The sequence below is a fragment of the Mus musculus genome, chromosome 4, assembly GCF_000001635.26.
Source record: "Mus musculus strain C57BL/6J chromosome 4, GRCm38.p6 C57BL/6J".
NCBI lineage: Eukaryota > Metazoa > Chordata > Mammalia > Rodentia > Muridae > Mus > Mus musculus.
The window spans coordinates 141,818,817-141,836,938 of record NC_000070.6 but is presented as its reverse complement, the minus strand read 5'-3'; the positions used below and the strand labels follow the sequence as shown (position 1 = coordinate 141,836,938).

The 18,122-nt window shown below is 47.4% G+C and overlaps 1 protein-coding gene across 1 annotated transcript in view; it reads left to right on the top strand.

Annotated features, from left to right (window-relative positions):
• Positions 1 to 10,933: 10,933 nt before the first annotated feature.
• The window catches only part of Cela2a (chymotrypsin-like elastase family, member 2A), an 11,052-nt gene continuing 3,863 nt past the window's right edge, over positions 10,934 to 18,122 (top strand). The window contains exons 1-6 of the mRNA NM_007919.3: positions 10,934 to 10,996; positions 11,315 to 11,409; positions 14,612 to 14,709; positions 15,109 to 15,237; positions 15,478 to 15,614; positions 17,812 to 17,957. Of these exons, the coding sequence (NP_031945.1) occupies positions 10,957 to 10,996; positions 11,315 to 11,409; positions 14,612 to 14,709; positions 15,109 to 15,237; positions 15,478 to 15,614; positions 17,812 to 17,957 (645 nt within the window). The 5' untranslated portion in view covers positions 10,934 to 10,956. The remainder of the gene's footprint in view (positions 10,997 to 11,314; positions 11,410 to 14,611; positions 14,710 to 15,108; positions 15,238 to 15,477; positions 15,615 to 17,811; positions 17,958 to 18,122) is intronic.

Below are 18,122 nucleotides of genomic sequence, written 5' to 3'. Positions count from 1 at the left end.
CTCACTTTGTAGACCAGGCTGGCCTCGAACTCAGAAACCCATCTGCCTCTGCCTCCCAAGTGCTGGGATTAAAAGCGTGCGCCACCACTGTCCGGCCAGAGGCAATTTTCTAAATGAGGGTTCCTCCTCTCCGATGACTATACCTGTGTCACGTTGGCACCAACTAGCCAGCACAAGTGACCCCTTGTCAACTCGAAACACAAACACATACTTGTTAATTTTCTTTCTTGTTCGTCCCCAAGAGCACACAAATATGAACATCACAATAGAAGATATTCCAAGTCTTAAAAGTCCTACCGTCTTTACAAACCCAAACACTTTAAAATTCAATCTATTTTTAAAAATCCAAAGTCTCTTTTAAATCCTAGAATCTCTTTTAAAATTCAGTCTCTCAACTGCAGGCTCCTATAACATCAAAAATAAATTATTTTTCTTTTTTTACTTCAAAAAGGAAGAACCCAGGGAGGGGGGAGGGGGAGGGGGGGTCCAGGAGAGGAAAACTGGAAAGGGAATAACATTTGAAGTGTAAATACATAAAATATCCAATAAAAAAAGGAAAAAATTCTGAAAAAGAAGGAGAAGGAGGAGGAGGAGGAGGAAGAAGAGGAGGAGGAACCAGGGTACAGTCACAATAAAATCAAAGCAAAATCAAACTCCAATTGTAAATAACTCAGGATCCCATGTCTGGGATCCACTCAGCATCTTCTGGACTCTTCCAAAGAGCTTGGGTCACGTCTCCAGCTCTGCCCTCCGTAACATACACAGCTTATCTTCTAGGCTTTGGCTGGCTCTACTCCACGGCTTTAGCTATTCTTGGTGGTCATTCCATAGTACTGGCATCTCCAATACGCTGGGGTCTTCTGCTACAACTAGGCTGTACTTTCTCCAATAGTCTCTCCTGGACTCTCCTAAGGGACTCTAACCCAGCCACACAGTGCCCAAACCTCAGCTGTTCTCCATGATCCCTTCAAACCTTCAAAACCAGCATCACTGGGTGACTCTTACCCTACCAAGTTGGACTGCCAGTGTAGGGTACAACCTTGGCCATGTCTGGAACACAGCTTCTGTGTAGTGGCTTTCAGGAAACACTTTCCTGAGATTTTTCCTCAACAATCTTGGTCTTTTCTTAATCACCACTAATTCTCAGCTTCAGCCAACCAGCATCGAGTATCCCAGCAAAGCAAAGGTTTCACGTTAGTAACTCCGATATCTTGTGAATCAGAGCTGATTTTTCAGTCCCAGCTAACCAGAACCACAGAATCTTAATTCAAAATAACAAGTAGCCCCAATAGAGCCTCTAATCTTCCTTCTGAAACTTCACAAGCCAGGCATCCATTGCTTGTCTCATCGTCACTCAACAGCTTTTCCAGCCCAGCGTTCCAAAGGTTTCCCACAATCCTCCTCAGAACCTGGTCAAGTCTGTCACAGCAATACCCCAATATGATGGCACCAACTTGTCTTAATTAGGGTTTCTATTGCTGTGAGGAAACAGCATATCCAGATAGCAAAGTGGGAAGGAAAGGGTCTATTTCGCTTGCATTTCCACATCACAGTTCACCAGCAAAGGAAGTCAGGGCAGGTACCTGGATGCGGAAGCTGATTCAGAGGCCGTAGAGGGTGCGGCTTACAAAGCCTGGGTTAAATGAATCAAGGTCCCTGAAAAGTTCCCATTGTGATCCCCCAGAACCTATGAGCATGGAAATTCCCGGGGCTAAGGGGAATTTTCAGATTTGATTTAGACTTGAGATGGGGTGATCTGACTGTGTTTAAGTTGGGGTGACCGTCTGTGTTTAAGTTTTAGTACCACTTAGACCTGGTGGAAACAGCTTGGTGGGGAAAGGGTTGCTTTCTTTATGGCTACAGAGCTTTGTGACAGAAGACCATGGCTGGGTGTGAGGCCAGGGATGTAGTCCTACAGCCCCACCTTTGCCCACCAGAGGACCTGTAGCCAGGTTAAATTTCCTCCCCCCTTATAAGGTCCTGTCCAGCAGCTCCTGGACTTTCTCCTTATGCAAATGGCGTGTCCCCATCACCCTGGCCCCCAGCCAATGGTTTACATTCACCTTGAAAGCCTCCCTGAAGTCTGCCCTTACTGTGTTCACAGCTGCCTGTGATCTCTTCGGCTCCTGACTGTCCTCCCTGCTTCCTATCTCAGGCGTTTCAAGTCTTGAAGGACCACTGCGGGCAGGCAGGTGGAGCCTTAACCATGGGCAGCAGATACCACGGGGATGTGAAGCAGAGGGAACAGGAACAGAAACAGGAAGGGGATAAAAAAGAACAGAACCCTAAGGACATACCCCTCCCCCAAGACCTACTTACTCCAGCCAGGCTCTGGCCCCCAGTCCCCACCTTTTCCTAATCACTCATTGAAATTTGGAATTCATAGATAAATGAACCTGTGGATAAGGCCAGAGTCCTCCTGGGCAAACTCTTTCCAGAAAGGTCACAGACACACCTCGAAGGTGTGCTTTCATAATTGCTTAGGTGACTCTCAGTCTAGTCAAGTTGACAGTCAAGACTGACCATCACTGCCTGAGATACTGGGCTGGGCTGTTGTAATCAGAGGGGTCCCCAGAAGGTGGAGACAGAAGAGTCAAATGAGAGATATAAAGATGAAGGGTAACACTCTCCCAGGTGGTCAGGGTCAGGGAGACAGGGAGACAGGGAGACAGGGAGACAGGGAGACAGGGACAGGGAGGAGGGTCCATGAGACAAAAGATTCAGGCAGTCACCAGGAGCTGAAAGGGATCCAGATGGATTCTCTTGGTGCTTGCAAAGGAAGCCAGCCCTGCTGACTCCATGACTCAGCCATGTAGGAGGAATTGGACTCCTTGACTCAGAACTTTAAGATGAGAAGTTGGCATGGTGTGTGGTGGTCTGTTACCATAGCCAAAGCAACCCATCACTCCTGTCAGGAGAACTGGGGATAAGGAGAGTCGTGAGGACTCCCTGGGACCAGTGGGATGAGAGCAGTATTGGAGGACTTGGTCTGAGAGACCACAAACAATTGGGGGTTGGAAGGGAGGGGAATCCAAACTCAGGCTTTAACTATCCCTCCTCCCTTGTGTGTGTGTGTGTGTGTGTGTGTGTGTGTGTGTGTGTGTGTGTGTGTGAGTGAGTGTGTGAGGGGGGGAGGGAGAGAGGAAGGAGGAAGGGGAGGGGAAGGGGAGGGGAGGGGAGGAGGAGGCGGAAAAGAGAGGGAGAGGGAGAGGGAGAGGGAGAGGGAGAGGGAGAGAGAGAGAGAGAAACTACTCAATAAGTCAGCTATACCCTCCTGGGTATTATCCAAAAATTCTAAATTACATATCAGAGATCCTTTAATGTATGGATGAAGAGATGAATTACTACAATGAGGGCTAGCAAGATGACTCAGTGAGTAAGAGCACTTGCATGCAAGATTAAGGACCTGAGTTTGAAGCCAAGCATTTGTAAAAAGCCGGGTATGGCTGTGTACATGCCTATAACACCAGAAGTGTTCAGGTGAACACACACACACACACACACACACACACACACACACACACACACGTTGTTACATAGATCAACAAGCATCAGCCATATAACCATGAGAAGACAAGAACATTGTTCCTACTTAAAGGCTGTTAGGCAGAAAGAGTTTTCTTTGTCCTAGACTGGCCTTTTCCAGGTAGGATGAGGCCCATGCACATGACATAGGTCAAGATGCTTCATTCAGTATGCAGTGCTTCACTCAGAATGTAATATCATCCCCAAATAAATACCCTTGCTATGCATTGAATATGAATTGTCCCCCATTGGCTTATGTGACAATGACAAGATCCTAGATGATGGCGCTATTTTGGCTCTATATTGGGAGCTATCACAAACTTTAAGAAGTGAGACCTAGCTAGAAAAAGTTGATCACTCCGGATGTGCCTTTGAGGCTACATCTTGCCTTGATCCCTTCCTATATAGCTCTGCTTCCCGGGCACCACGATATCAGTATGCCTCTTCTGAAATTCTCCTAGATAACAGCACCAGTCTTGGCTTTTATGCTGTAGAGAGAAAAGAATACTGGGGTGCAGTAGGTCAAGTAGATGAAGTTTGATTTTATCAGGTGAGAAAACAAAAGCAAGAACAATCTCTGAGGATCAGTGAAGACCTAGCCAAATGCCTCAGCCCTCCTCCCTCTGGTGCCAGGATTACAAGCCGTGGTCTATCAATTCTCTTCCCTTGGTCCATCCTCAGCATGTCCAAGGTGGCCCCATTCTTAGAAAAGATGGAGATTTTCTTAGGAACTATAATCGCTAACTTGACACAATACAGAAGCACTTGGGAAGAAAGTCTCAATGTGGAATTACCTAGATCCAGTTGGCCTGTGGACGTGGCTGCGAGGAATTATCCTGATTGCTAATTGATGTGGGAAGACCCAGCCCATGGTGGGCAGCACCATTCCCTAGGCTGGGGCCCTGCACTGTCTGAGACATGAGAAAGTGGACTGGGAACAAGATGAACATGTTTGTTTTGGTTTTGCTTTTGACTGTGGATATGACGTGACTAGCTACTTGAGTCCTGTCTTGACTTCCCCAAAATGATGACTGCAGTCTGGAATTGTAAACCAAGTAAGTCCTTTCTGCCCAAAATGGAACTACAACTGAAGGCACCCTCTCTCCTAATTCCAGTTTGCTATAATTAAATGTGGTAGATGAGGAGCTATGTATGAATGCAGGAGACCTATAAGTTGAGACATTTACCGAGGAAAGAGCTGTGGTTTCTTTCTCATGCTCCTGGAGTGGGGGCGGGGCACCTTGGGAGCTGGCTAGAACCTGCTAAGGCTAGCTCTGTTGTTTTCCCCAGAGTCCTGTCCTTCCTCTCATTCCCTGATTACTGCAAGCCACATTATTTGTCTGGAATAGAGTCGTAAAGTGCTTGCCTCACAAGCATGAAGACCTGAGTTTCATCCCTACCAGCCACGCAAAAAGCAGGGATGGTGTTGTGTGCCTCTAACTCCAGCAATAGGGGACGGGTTGGACACAGGGTTATCTGGGGGTCCAGCTAGCCAGCCAGTCTGAGCTAATGTGTGAGCCCCAGATCCCAGTGAGAATATCCTAACCTCATCATTTAAACCCTAACATGTGCTTTAACCTTGATATCCTGAGTTGTCCTGTTGCGCCATGCCATCCACCATCACAACGGCAAAAGTGATCACTCGTCCTTGTATTTGTTAATTTTCCTTGCTATGGTAAAACGCCATGACCAAAAGCAACTTGTGGAATGAAGACTTTGTTTGGGCCTACAGCTCCAGAAGCATGAGAGCCCATCATAGCAGGGAGGAACGGCAGTAAGCAGCAGTAAGACAGCAGGAACAAGGAGCTGAGAGCTCACAACCCCCCAAAGAACTCGAAGTGGGCGTGGCTATAACATTCAAAACCCGCCCCCAGTGACGTACTTCCTCCCACAAGGCCAAAGTTCCCAAATCTCCCTAAACAGTGCAACCAACTGGGGACCAAATGGGCAAATACCCAAGCCCGTAGGGGGCAATTTTCATCCTAACCACCACAATCCCTAAGTTTCTTTCAGATGTGTATCACACCAAGGAGAAATTGATTAACTTTAACCTCGTCGTGGGTCTCTGTTCTGTAGCTCTGGCTTTCCTAGACCTCACTATGAACCAGGCTGGCCTTGAACTCACAGAGATCTACCTGCCTCTGTCTGCCTCTGCCTCTCAAGGGTTAAAGATATGCACTACCACACCCAGCTTTGTCCCCTGTTTTCTGTGTGATGTTGAGGAGAGAAACAGATCTCACCTCAAAGGAATAAAATTCACGGTTTATTCTGGAACCAAATTTGAGGGACCACGACCCAGGAATGCAGATTTTGGTCTCCTCTAATACCATGCTCCAATGAGGTATCAATTTTATGACCTTTTTTTAGTAACATAACAAAGAAAACCACAAATGAAGATACCATTCAAATATGTTGGCGTTGGATAGGCAGGTTATAAGATGGGAGGACTCTGCCTTAGGGCTCCCGGGGGATATCTGACAACCCTTTGTTTTTGGTGGAAAAGCAGGGGTTTGTTAAGTTATTACATTTCAAACCGTTTTTATTCATCTGTCAGATGTCAGGTCTGGGTAGCAGCAGGGTATTTGTTTAGACACGAAGCTGGGGCTAAGAAGGATATTTAGAGGGCTAAAGACTACGCAAGACAAACTTAATTAGACTCTGGACGTACGTCATTCCCACATCGCCACATCATGGCAGTCCCAACCAGTCAGCCAGACACAGTTTCTTTCTAGGAAGTCACACTGGGTTGAGGGGTGCCTGGCTCTGGCTTCAGAGAGCCCAGTCAGTGCCCACGGTGCTGCCACTGCCTAACAGTAGCAATTATTCTGACTCACCCGATACCAGCTTTGCTCAGCCACAGAGAATCCTGACAGCTATTCCTTCTAGAGGAGAACCTCGGGTTCTGAGAGACTTAATCCCTTCCCCCAAGACCACACAGCGGGGAGCGGGGCACAGCGATTTAAAGTCTACAGCTGTGCTCTAGATCGCCACATTATCCTGAAGTCACACAGACCCCTTCACACAAGGAAGTGCTCTAGGAATCAGGGAGGGGTGTGTGTGGCAGGAAACAGCAGGAGACCCAGAGACAGATGTTGGGAAGAGAATGACTGCTCCCTGTAGAGCAAGAGAGGAGTTTGGGGGCCATCCTCAACTACATAACAGGTAGAGGCCAGCTTGGACTACCTGAGACCTACATCTCCAAAAATAGGTAGATAGATAGATAGATAGATAGATAGATAGATAGACAGACAGACACAGGCAGAGAGACAGACAAACGGACATAGATAAAGTCCACAGAGAAAGAGTGATAACTGGGAGGCTGAAGCAGGTTCTGAGCTACAGAGTAAGACCTTTGTCTAAAAGGGAAGAAAACGAATGAACACCTCCCAAGAGCTGGGATGACACCTGTTTGCTCTGGGTAACCACTGAATCCTTGGTTACATAGTGATTTTTAAAAATAGTTATTGTGGGGCTGGAAAGATGGCTCAGCGGTTAAGAGCACTGACAGCTCTTCCAGAGGTCCTGAGTTCAATTCCCAGCAACCACATGGCGTCTCGCAACCATCAGTAATGGGATCTGATGCCCTCTTCTGGTGTATCTGAAGACAGCAACAGTGTACTCATATACATAAAATAAACAAATCTTTAAAAAATAGTTATTGTGTGTGTACAGCATGAAGGGGTGCATACATGCCATATTCTGAAGTCAGGGGGCTGATTTCACCCTTCAATCTTTACACAGCAAGTACTTTACATTCCAAGCCCTTTGAGGCTAACCTGAGGTACATGAGATACTGCCTCACACACATGCATATATATACACATACATACATACATACATACATACATACATACATACACACATATGTATACATGTATATATGTATATGCATGTGTGTATATGTATATGTATATGTATGTATACATATCTATATCTGTATACATACATATATGTACATGTATAAATATATACATACACACATATATACACACATACATATATACACACACACATATAAACACAGCCACACACCCAACTAAGTACAACCATGCATACACACAGAGACAAACACACACAATTAGCACACAGATCATACAGACACATAAGCATGCACATGCACATACACTCACAGATATACATAAATGCATACACATTCAAACACTTATGTACACTCACACTTCATATACACACTAATATGTATTCATACACAGACATACACACCTGTACATGCAATGCATATATATGTATACATATAGACTCAAGCACATTTGAATATACAAAAGTACAGATACACAAAGACAGACAGGCATGCATGTACATATACATGTATGTAGGCAGACATATATATAAATACCAACACTCATATACCCATGCACACATATACATATACACGTCTATATGCATATATGTATATATAAATACATACACACAGAAAAACAAACACCCATAAACTTACACACATTTCAATGCATACATATATATACACACTCATACACAAAGATAGACATTCATATACATGTATACACTCATACACACACATACACTGATACACATACACATGACACACATAAGCACACATATAGACAGAGACATACATATATAGACATCCATACACATATACATACACCTAAACACAAACACATATACATACAGAGACATACATACACACATGTACACACATGTACACACACGCACACACACATTGTTTACACAGTTCCCCTTTTGAGAATCCAGAGTCTCTGCCAGAGTCAGGGTCAACAAGCTGGCTTTGAGGCTGTCTGGAAGGAGTGTAAGATGACACATGCCCTAGTGGCAAGCCAATATCTCACCCGAAATGATGGGCTGCAGGGGCTAAATCCGGAGACCAGAGGTCCTTATGGGAGTCCTAACTTTCCAACTTTCCAATCTGATCCAGAGTTACTGGTTCCAGCCACAAGGCCAGGCTGGGACCCCCAACCACCCACACAGACATGCCAGTGCTGTGCCAATGCACTGCAGCCAGGTGGCTGCCTTCTCAGGAACTGTTCAGAATAAGTCATGAGAAGGTTACATCTGTGGCTCGGCTCCACCTGCAGGAGCCCAAGGTCAAACAGCCAAAATTAGAACTTGAAGGCAGCCACGAGTGGGGTTTGAGCAGATAGTGCTGCAGCGACTCCTCACTGTTCCCTCTCAGCACAGAAGCCTCAATCAGATTCATGGGCAGCCAAGCCTTAGTCCTGGGAAAATGGTTGGGGATGAAGCCTCCCTGGGTCTGCCAAGACAAGGACGGCACATGTGCTGCAGTCTCCACCAGACCCTGCACTACATCCCCTTCCCCACCAGGCTCTGGGTTCTAGGGAGGTCACGTGACCAGAGGCAAACCAAATCAGCTTGTTGGGAAGACATACCTTAGATTCTCCTGAAATGATCTGCGGCTACAACCACAGAATGGGAAGGAAAGCACAGAGGGGTGGCTTGTTCCCCATGGGTACATGTAGCAATGAGGACAGTCAACTTTGGTTGTCAAAACTGGGATTGGTATCTAAGGGGTAGGACCAAGGATGCTCTGAAGGCTCCTACGATCACTCAGAGTAAAACAGCTGGTGGGGAGGGCATGAGGCTCAGTTGGTAGAGCTCGGGCCTGTCAAGCATGAAATGATGGTTTCTGGCTGGAGAGATGGATAAGGGCTGGAGACTGCCTAGCATGTGCAAGTCCCCAGGTTCAATCTGAGAGACAGAGAGACAAAGACAGACACTGAGCATGTGTGTCCTTCCATTTTGTAGATAGACAACCCTCAGGCAGAGAGCCTGCCTGCTTTGCCCAAGGTCACCCGGCAAGCTCATGCCAAGTGCAATACTGCTGTTTGTTTGGTGACTTCATCTAGAGAAAACTTATTTGGATCTCCAAGCCAACACCCTGAGAAGAGTGCCACCTGCACCTTGACTTTTAAGGGAAAGCTGACCTTGACACTTCCAAAATGGCTGCTTTCATGATTCTTGTGGCCATAAACAAAGGTTCTACCTATTCCAAGGCTGTTAGGGATTGATCTAGAACAAGAACACCCTCTGACATCCAGTTCAATAGGATCCCGCACCCCAACACCCCTTACCTTTGAAAGATTCTTGCCCTGAGCTTCCCACCCACAAAGCAGTCCCAGAACTCTACCTGAATTCATTCCTTCCTTCCTTCCTTCCTTCCTTCCTTCCTTCCTTCCTTCCTTCCTTCCTTCTCTCCCTCTTTCTCTCTCTCCTTTCTCTTTTGAGATAGTGTCTCATGTAGCCCAGGCTGAAGACACATAGCATCTCCTCCTGCCTCCCCGTCTGGAGCCCTGGGATCACAGGCCTGTGCCACCAGGAACCAATGTTCTGCAGTGCTGAGATTCCAACCCAGGGCTTCACTGGGTAAGCCCTCCACTGGCTGAGCTACACCTCCAGGACCTAGTTTGTATGGATTCTGTGCATTAGCAGTTAGCTCCGAGTCACCAATAGCAATGCATTAAGGAAAGAAATAGAAGCACTTCCCCTAGGAGTGACTTAACCAAGAGTAAGTCTAGATTTGAATTCTCTGTGTCATGCTCTTGGAGGCTTCTGTCCTGTCTGTCTACTGTGTACGTCTGAACTTGTGCCTGCCTGGAGGCTGCCTTGTGAATCTGTCTGTCTCTGTGTCTGCATCTATCCCTATGTGTGAGACTGTCTCATCTATGTGTTCTGTGCCTGTGTGTCTGTTGTTGGGTGACTGTCTGTCTGTCCCTCACAAAGGGCTTCGATCTGTCTTTATTGAACAGCAGAGAAAGCATCACACAGAGGACAAGGCAACAAAAATCAAGCAGCATCCTCTCTCTCTCTCTCTCTCTCTCTCTCTCTCCTTCCTTGTTTGTTTGACACAGGATTTCTCTGTATAGCCCTGGCTGTCCTGAAATCTGCTTTGTAGACCAGGTTGTCCTCGTACTGGATGCTTCCTAAGCGGGTCTAATGTTTTCTTTGGAAAAAGCAACCCCAGGAACAAACATTGTCTTTCTTCCTCACGTAACACTCAGCTTGAAAGCAGAGAGAATGTACATTTCTCGGATGGTGGTTGTTGCTATTGTCGTTTTGGGGGAGGAGTTGGTGAAACAATATGTGTGGCCCAGGCTGACCCCGAGCACTCTACATAGCCATGGATAATCTTAAGTCCTGATCACCCTGCCTCTACCTCCCCAGAGCTGGGGTTCCAGGTGTTTGCTGGCAAAGGACCTGTCTTTGGCATGTTTCTCAGTGTACTTCTAGAACGACAAGGGAATGGAAAAATAAACAAAAACAAGAAAACCAAACATTTGGACTCCAGCCCTTTATTGCACTGGACTTTGGGAAAATCTCCACCTTGCATATTCCTCCAGCGTCTCTGGCTGATAAGGCCACTCATAAAAAGGAAGCTTGGCCAGGGCCAGACCTACAGACGTCCAGGGACACACCATGATCAGGACACTGCTGCTATCTGCCTTGGTGGCTGGAGGTAACCTGTCTGGTGAAGCTGGGAACCTGAATCTCCTGCTCTTCCCTTGAGCTGCTGTCCCCTCTCCGGTCCCTCCTATAGCAGGACATGGTGACACACTCCTTGTGTCAGCCTCAAGAACCTAAGACAGGAGGGTGGCAAATTTAAGGCCAGCTCCAGTTAACTAATTCAAAGGCAGCTAGGAGCTGGGGTGGAGGACAGGACTCATGGACCTCGAAGATCATTCCAAAGCAAGGGTTTCCTGTTGGGGTTCAGGTGATTTTGCCCACAATTATCACTCCCAACCAACACAATCCTCTCTCAATCCTCTCTTCACAGCCCTCAGCTGTGGGTACCCCACTTATGAGGTGGAGGATGATGTGAGCAGGGTAGTTGGGGGTCAAGAGGCCACACCCAACACCTGGCCCTGGCAGGTAAGTCAGCCACACATGTGGGTCTATTGTGTGAATATGGATGAGGCCTGGTAGAAACACAGACGCACCAATAAGATACATTCTGACAACCTTGGCCAATTTGGGGGCTGAGGGAAAGTTTACTTCTCCAGAGACTTCAAAGAGGGGGGTCCACCACTCTAAGACACATTTGCAATGCCTGCAGATTTAAAATTAGATGCTTGCTGGCACATACAGGTTACTCCATAAGTCAGTCACCTCTCCTATGCAAATGCTCTGTGCTGGAAGAGACCAATCAGAGCTGCTTATGCAAATTAGTTCTTTGTTTTTGTTGTAGAGGGCTTATTTTGCTTTGATTTCTTTCTCGGTGTAACTATCTCTGATTGTCCTGGACTCGTTTCTTAGAGCAGGCTGGCCTTAAACTCACAGAGATCCTCCTGCCTCTATCTCCGAAGTGCTGGGATTAAAAGTGTGCCACCATCTGGCTTGCAAATGAATTCTTTGTTATAATGTTACCAATGAAAATAACTGTTTGCTTACACTGATCTAATCATACTCACATCATATCAAATTGAAATTTGACACAGCACAAATTACTAGGTCTTTCCATAGGATGAATGTGACCTTTACAATCAATATATTTAAAAATCTCTTGCTGGTGTTGCCTTAAACCCAGCCCTTGGGAGACAGAGGCAGGAAGATCTCCAGACTGGAGGCCAGCCTGGTCTACAGAGGGAGTTCTAGGCCAGCCTGGTCTACAGAGGGAGTTCTAGGCCAGCCTGGTCTACAGAGGGAGTTCTAGGACAGCCAGGGCTGCACAGAAAAATCTTATCTTGAAAAACCAAGAAAAGAAAAACCTCTCTTACCTGGGATAACTTGTGCTTGCTGCTCTTTCAGAGGACCTGAGCTCTGTTCCCAGGACCCACAAAGCAGTTTACAACAATCTAGAATGTTCCAGGGGATTGGTGCCATGTTTCTGGCCTCCTCAGGCATGAGACAAAACACCGGGTACACATATATACATGAAGGCAAACAGGCACACACACAGAAGCCAGGAGGTTTGTTTATATATTTACTTCCTTATTTACTTATTTAGATGAGGGCCTCCCTGTGTCGCTCTGGCTCCTCTGAAACACACTGTATAGACTAAGCTGGCCTCAGACTCAGATTCATCGGAGTGCCGGGATTAAAGGCCTGTGCCACTATTCCCAGCCTAAGTAAGCACTGACTTATGCCTGTGGAACAGTTAGGTATAAACTCTGTCCACAGGTCCCACTAGATATAGTTAACAGTCTTCTTGGGATTGCTATGCTCGGCTGCCTTTGTTTGCTCAAATCTAAAATGGGCATGATGAACAAGAGTTGTGCCTTGTGGGGTAACAGGACCGGTGGGAGATTACATGTGTGCCCACCTCTGATAAAGATATACCACCTGATGACTGCCACAGTATTTGGAGTGTTGTTCTATCAGAATTATCAGTGATACCAGAGAGCACTGGTCAAGTGCTCCCTATTTTTCTGATAAAGGTACTAGGACTCAGAATGGTTGTGAAACAGCCCAAAGTTAGCCCCTTGAGCTAGGGAAGACTCAAGATTCAAATCTGATTCAGGCGTTGAGTACGGTGCTCAGCCGGTCATTTGCAGGAAGCTGTGGGTTTGGTCTGCAGCACCGAATAACATTTTGGACATGGAGGTGCATGAATGTCCACCTAGCTCTCAGGAGATGAAGGCAAGAGGATCAGGAGTTGGGGCTCATCTTTGATAATATAAAGAATTTGAGACCAGCTTGGAGTATATGATACATCTCAAAAAAAAAAAAAAAGAAGAAGAAAAATTTAATGCAACCGATTTTGAAGTCCCCTCCATGCTGTAGGGAGCTATTTCTTACTCCCCAATCAACTTGCCTGGTTACCCTTCAGAACCCAAATCATTGGCTCAAGTTCTGCCCATGGGAAAAAGAGTTTCTCCCTCTAGGGAGGTTTTATATGCTCTCAATGGGAGCAGCAAGCTTTCAAGGATCTTTCTTTGTTTTGTTTATTTTATTACATGTATTTGCAGGGGATGGGGTCACATATGCCACCACACTCATGTGAATATCATAGGACAACTAGCAGGAGTAGGTCCTGTTTTCTGCGCGGATTCAACGAGGTCCTGGGGCGTGACCCCCTGTTGTCAGTTACTCACTGAATTCTCAGTGCCCTGCATTGTCCCTATTTTAAACATTTTCCGGGTCCCACAGTACTAGGGACTGAACCAAGAGTACTGTCTACTGTCTTGCTCCTTATAGCTTACTCACTCTGCTTTCTCCTGGCAAACCCAAAAGTAGCTCCGCCCACAAGTGGGAGGGTCCTGCCTGCATCAGCCATCAATCATCAGTTAAGAACATACACCACATGCTTGCTTACAGGCCAATCGAGAGGGGTTATTGTCTCAGTTTGGTTCCCTCTTTGCAAATGAGGCTAACTTGGGTCAAGTTGACATAAAACTTGCCAGGAAAACATTGACATGCTTGTGTACACTGTTTTGGATTGGGTTGTCACAGAAACTTCATGGAGAAGGTGGCATCCAGGAAGAGACCAGTGGGAAGTAGGGAAGGTTCTGCCAACAGACTGTAAATGCAAAGACCTTAAGACAGTGGTGGGTCAGCCTAACCGAGTGACAGCTCGACAGAGGTCAGTGTGGCTGGCACAGAATGGAAGTGAATGCCTGAAAGGGCAAAGAGATAGTGTAGGACTTCATCAAATTACCTTACATGAGAGGAACCTCAGGATGGTCTGGGCAGAGCATAGTTTTCATCAGAGTTATGTTAAGAAGGGATTTTTCTGGCTGTGGTGAACCGAGAATACAAGGGTGAGCCGGCATGGTGGCTCACACCTGCAATCTTAGCTCTTGGGAGGTAGATTAGGAAGATGGGGGTGGGGGGAGGGGCGGGGTTAAAGGTCAGCCTGGGCTACATAGCCAGACTTTCAGAAATGAAAGAAAACACAGGATGAGGGTTGAGCTAAGTGCTACAATGCAGGCTCACTAGGTAGCCCAGGCTGGCCTGAAATTCTCCATCCTCCTGTCTCGGCCAGGGCTCTGAGTGTTGACATTAAAAACATATCATGCCCTTCTTAGTCAAATTTTTAATATTTTGTTCGTCGTAGATTTGTGTTAGGTTTTGCTGTTGTTTTGAAACAATTTCTCCCACCCAAGCATCTGTTCTCTCCATCCCCCTCCCCCAGGTCTCCCTGCAGGTCCTTTCCTCCGGAAGGTGGCGCCACAACTGCGGAGGCTCCCTGGTGGCCAACAACTGGGTTCTGACAGCTGCCCATTGCCTCAGGTAACAGAACTCCAATGTTACCTGCTCCCTAGCTGTTCACGGTGTCCTGGAGTGGCACTGAGCCCTAGAGCACAGATCCCCAACTGGACCGATCCATGGGCTGTAAATGAGACCTGGAGAGAATCCTCACGCGCCTGCCTTCGGCGCAGGCGCACATCTATAGGTGGCTCAGGGTTGCAGGATTCCCTGGTCCATACACAGCACTGCACTGAATGCCCCGTGCCAGAAGGATACAGAGGAAGAAACAGCCCAGCGCCTGCCTTCCTGGGATAACCAGTAATGGTTCTGGATTGTTTCCTTGATAGCTCTCTGCACTAGGTTGTCCTTGCTCACAGAGACTGGAGGGCAGGGGGCGGGGGGAAGAGTTTATGGACCTCTCTCTTACTCTGCCCCTCACAGCAACTATCAGACCTACCGAGTGCTGCTGGGCGCACACAGCCTCTCCAACCCCGGAGCTGGCTCTGCTGCTGTTCAAGTCTCTAAGCTTGTGGTCCACCAGAGGTGGAACTCCCAAAACGTCGGCAATGGGTATGTTCTGTCCTGTCTGGGGCTCTCAGGGGTAGGGTTGGCGGCCACACACCTCTGCCTCTTCTGAAGGGAAGGGAGTTACAGGGGCCCATGTGGGAATGGTGGAGGAGGGAGAAGCAAACACCATGGGACATCCTGCCACCCTGCCTGCAGGGTCAGCCTGGGGTCATACATGGGAAATGACAAAGGTAGACGGGTAGAGTCAAAACACTTTCTGATCTATCTTTATTCCTGACCCAGCTATGACATTGCCTTAATCAAACTGGCCAGCCCAGTGACCCTGAGCAAGAACATCCAGACAGCTTGCCTCCCACCCGCTGGCACCATTCTCCCGAGAAACTATGTCTGCTATGTCACAGGCTGGGGCCTGCTGCAGAGTAAGTATAAGCAAGCAGGGGACCCCCCAAGGCCTGGCAGAGAAGGGAGTTGCTGGTACCTCTGTCCCTAGGGTGTTTGGCTGCCTTAGAGGGACAGGCTAGTGGAGACTGGTAACTATGTCTGGGGTTCAAATCTCAGCATTCTTAGTTGTATGATTCAGGCACATTACTGAGCCCCTATGGTGACTTCCTCATCTGTAAAATGGGAGAGAACAGCACAGGGAGTGGGGTAGTGGCTATATAGGGTTGACAAGGTACAGAGAAGACAAGAGACAGAGAAGGCGAGAGAAGACAGTCCGTGGAAGCACTAGTGACTACTAGTAAAGACTAGTACTAACTAGTATCCACTGTGCATTGACCACACTGTGTCTTTCATGTGGCCCAAGGCCAGAGCTCAGAATAACATGTACAAGGAGACCTCAGGGTTCCGGGACACCATGAAATTCCCAAGGCCCTCAGATTGTCTTCTTGCTGCCTAAAGCTGGGTTTGGCTATCCCATGTCTTCTCATTGGATCGGTTAGTGCTCTGATCACTGGTGACTGGATCAGGGACGAGTAATTGACTGGAGCTAAGCCAATAGGAACTGGAAATAGAGAAGACACTCTCCTGACAAAAAACAGTTTGCAGTGGTGGCCATTTTCTTCTCCATAGAGAGCAATGATGTCCAACAGCAAACAAGGAATTTGGGAGAGAGAGGCAGGGAGGTAGCCCAGGCTCCTTGGATATACACACTTTGCTCATGCTGGGCCCTCTGTAACGCCTATCTCCTCATTTGTAAAGTATAAGGTCTGTGGTGATGGTCACAGATATATCTGAAGTGCTTTGGACCCGGGAAAGCGTTAAGCAAGTATAATTAGAGCAGTCGTCCATGTCCCCTTCGCCAAACAGGAATGAATATCACTGTGAGGACTGGCCCGTTTATAGAGCATGATACACTGTGATTAAGGAATGATAATGAGGTGGGGATGTTGAGGAACTCAGTTGGTAAACAGCTTACCTTGCAAGCATGGGGACACATGTCCTCAGAACCGGTGAAAGAAGCCAGGTGTGGTTGTGCGTACTTAAGATCCCAACTATGGGTAAGTAGAAACAGGCCGATTCCTGGGGTTCAATAGCCAGCAGCATCATCCAATTGGGTGAGCCCTAAGCTAAGGATAGACTCTAACTTAAAAACTAACTTAGATGAGGCTAGAGAAGCGGTTCTCAACCTGTGGGTCGTGACCCCACTGTGATTGTATATCAGATGTCCTGTTTATCAGATATTTACATTATTATTCATAACAGTAGCAAAATTACAGTTATGAAGTAGCAATAAATAATTTTCATGGTTGGGTGTTACCAGGACACGAACTATATGTATTAAAGAGTCACAGCATTAGGAAGGTTGAGAACCAGTGCACTACAGGTTGACTTCTGACATCCACATACACACACACACACACACACACAGAATTAAATGACGTTTATCCTGGCCAACCATGGCAGTGATGTAGACAATGTCACTTGGGTCATGAGGAAAACTACCCTGACCCCGGAGTATTTTTCCAGCTCTCGACAGCTCTTTCTCATAGGAAAGTAAGAGAAACCTGTGGAACTAGCCCCGCAAAAAGAGGAATTCTAAGCCAAGGGCAGACACATAGCTAGATGTCAGGAACATTCTAGATCAAGGCCGTGTGGAGCCTGGAAGAAACCAGAAACTCTCCTTCCGAGTCTTTTCTGCCTCATCCTTCTCCAACAAAAGAAAATGGCAGCCACTGCCCACGCCAGACTCCCAGAGCAAGGAGCTCATTGGCTTTAGGGTTGAGTCAGATGCTCACCCCGAACCAATCACCAGTAAGTAGCCAGACCACCAACCAATCAACTGAGGACACAATGCAAACTAACCTGGCCAAATTCAGCAACCTTGTGGAAGGGACAGGGTCACCTGGACCGGAAAGGGAGGGGTCGACAGAAGACACAGCAGCAACGCTTCTCCTTCTCATACCCCTGTGTTGTATACATAGCTAACAAGCTCCAAGGATCCTCCTGTCTCTGTCTCCGGCCCCACCCCCACAGCCACACGTGGCTCTTTCCACACGCACTGGCTATCTGAACTCAGGTCTCCACAATTTCAAGTTAAGCACATCCTCGTTTGTCCCATGGTTTCCTCTTTACTTGGGAGCCCCCCTCATGCCTTCTCTCCGTGGTCTCATTCAGCCAATGGGAACAGTCCTGACACCCTGAGGCAGGGCCGCCTGCTGGTTGTGGACTATGCCACCTGCTCCAGCGCTAGCTGGTGGGGAAGCTCTGTGAAGTCCAGCATGGTGTGCGCTGGTGGCGACGGCGTGACCTCCAGCTGCAATGTGAGTATCCCGAGTCAGGTGTCTAAGGCAAAAGGCGGCACAGGTGTGGTGTCGCGGGGAGTTGGTGGTAGGGAGGTGTCCTAGGATCCATCTTTTCCTTCCTTCCTGGGCAGGAGCCTTGGAAACTCTTCTGGAACATTTCAGAACCTGTCCGTTGTTCTCCTC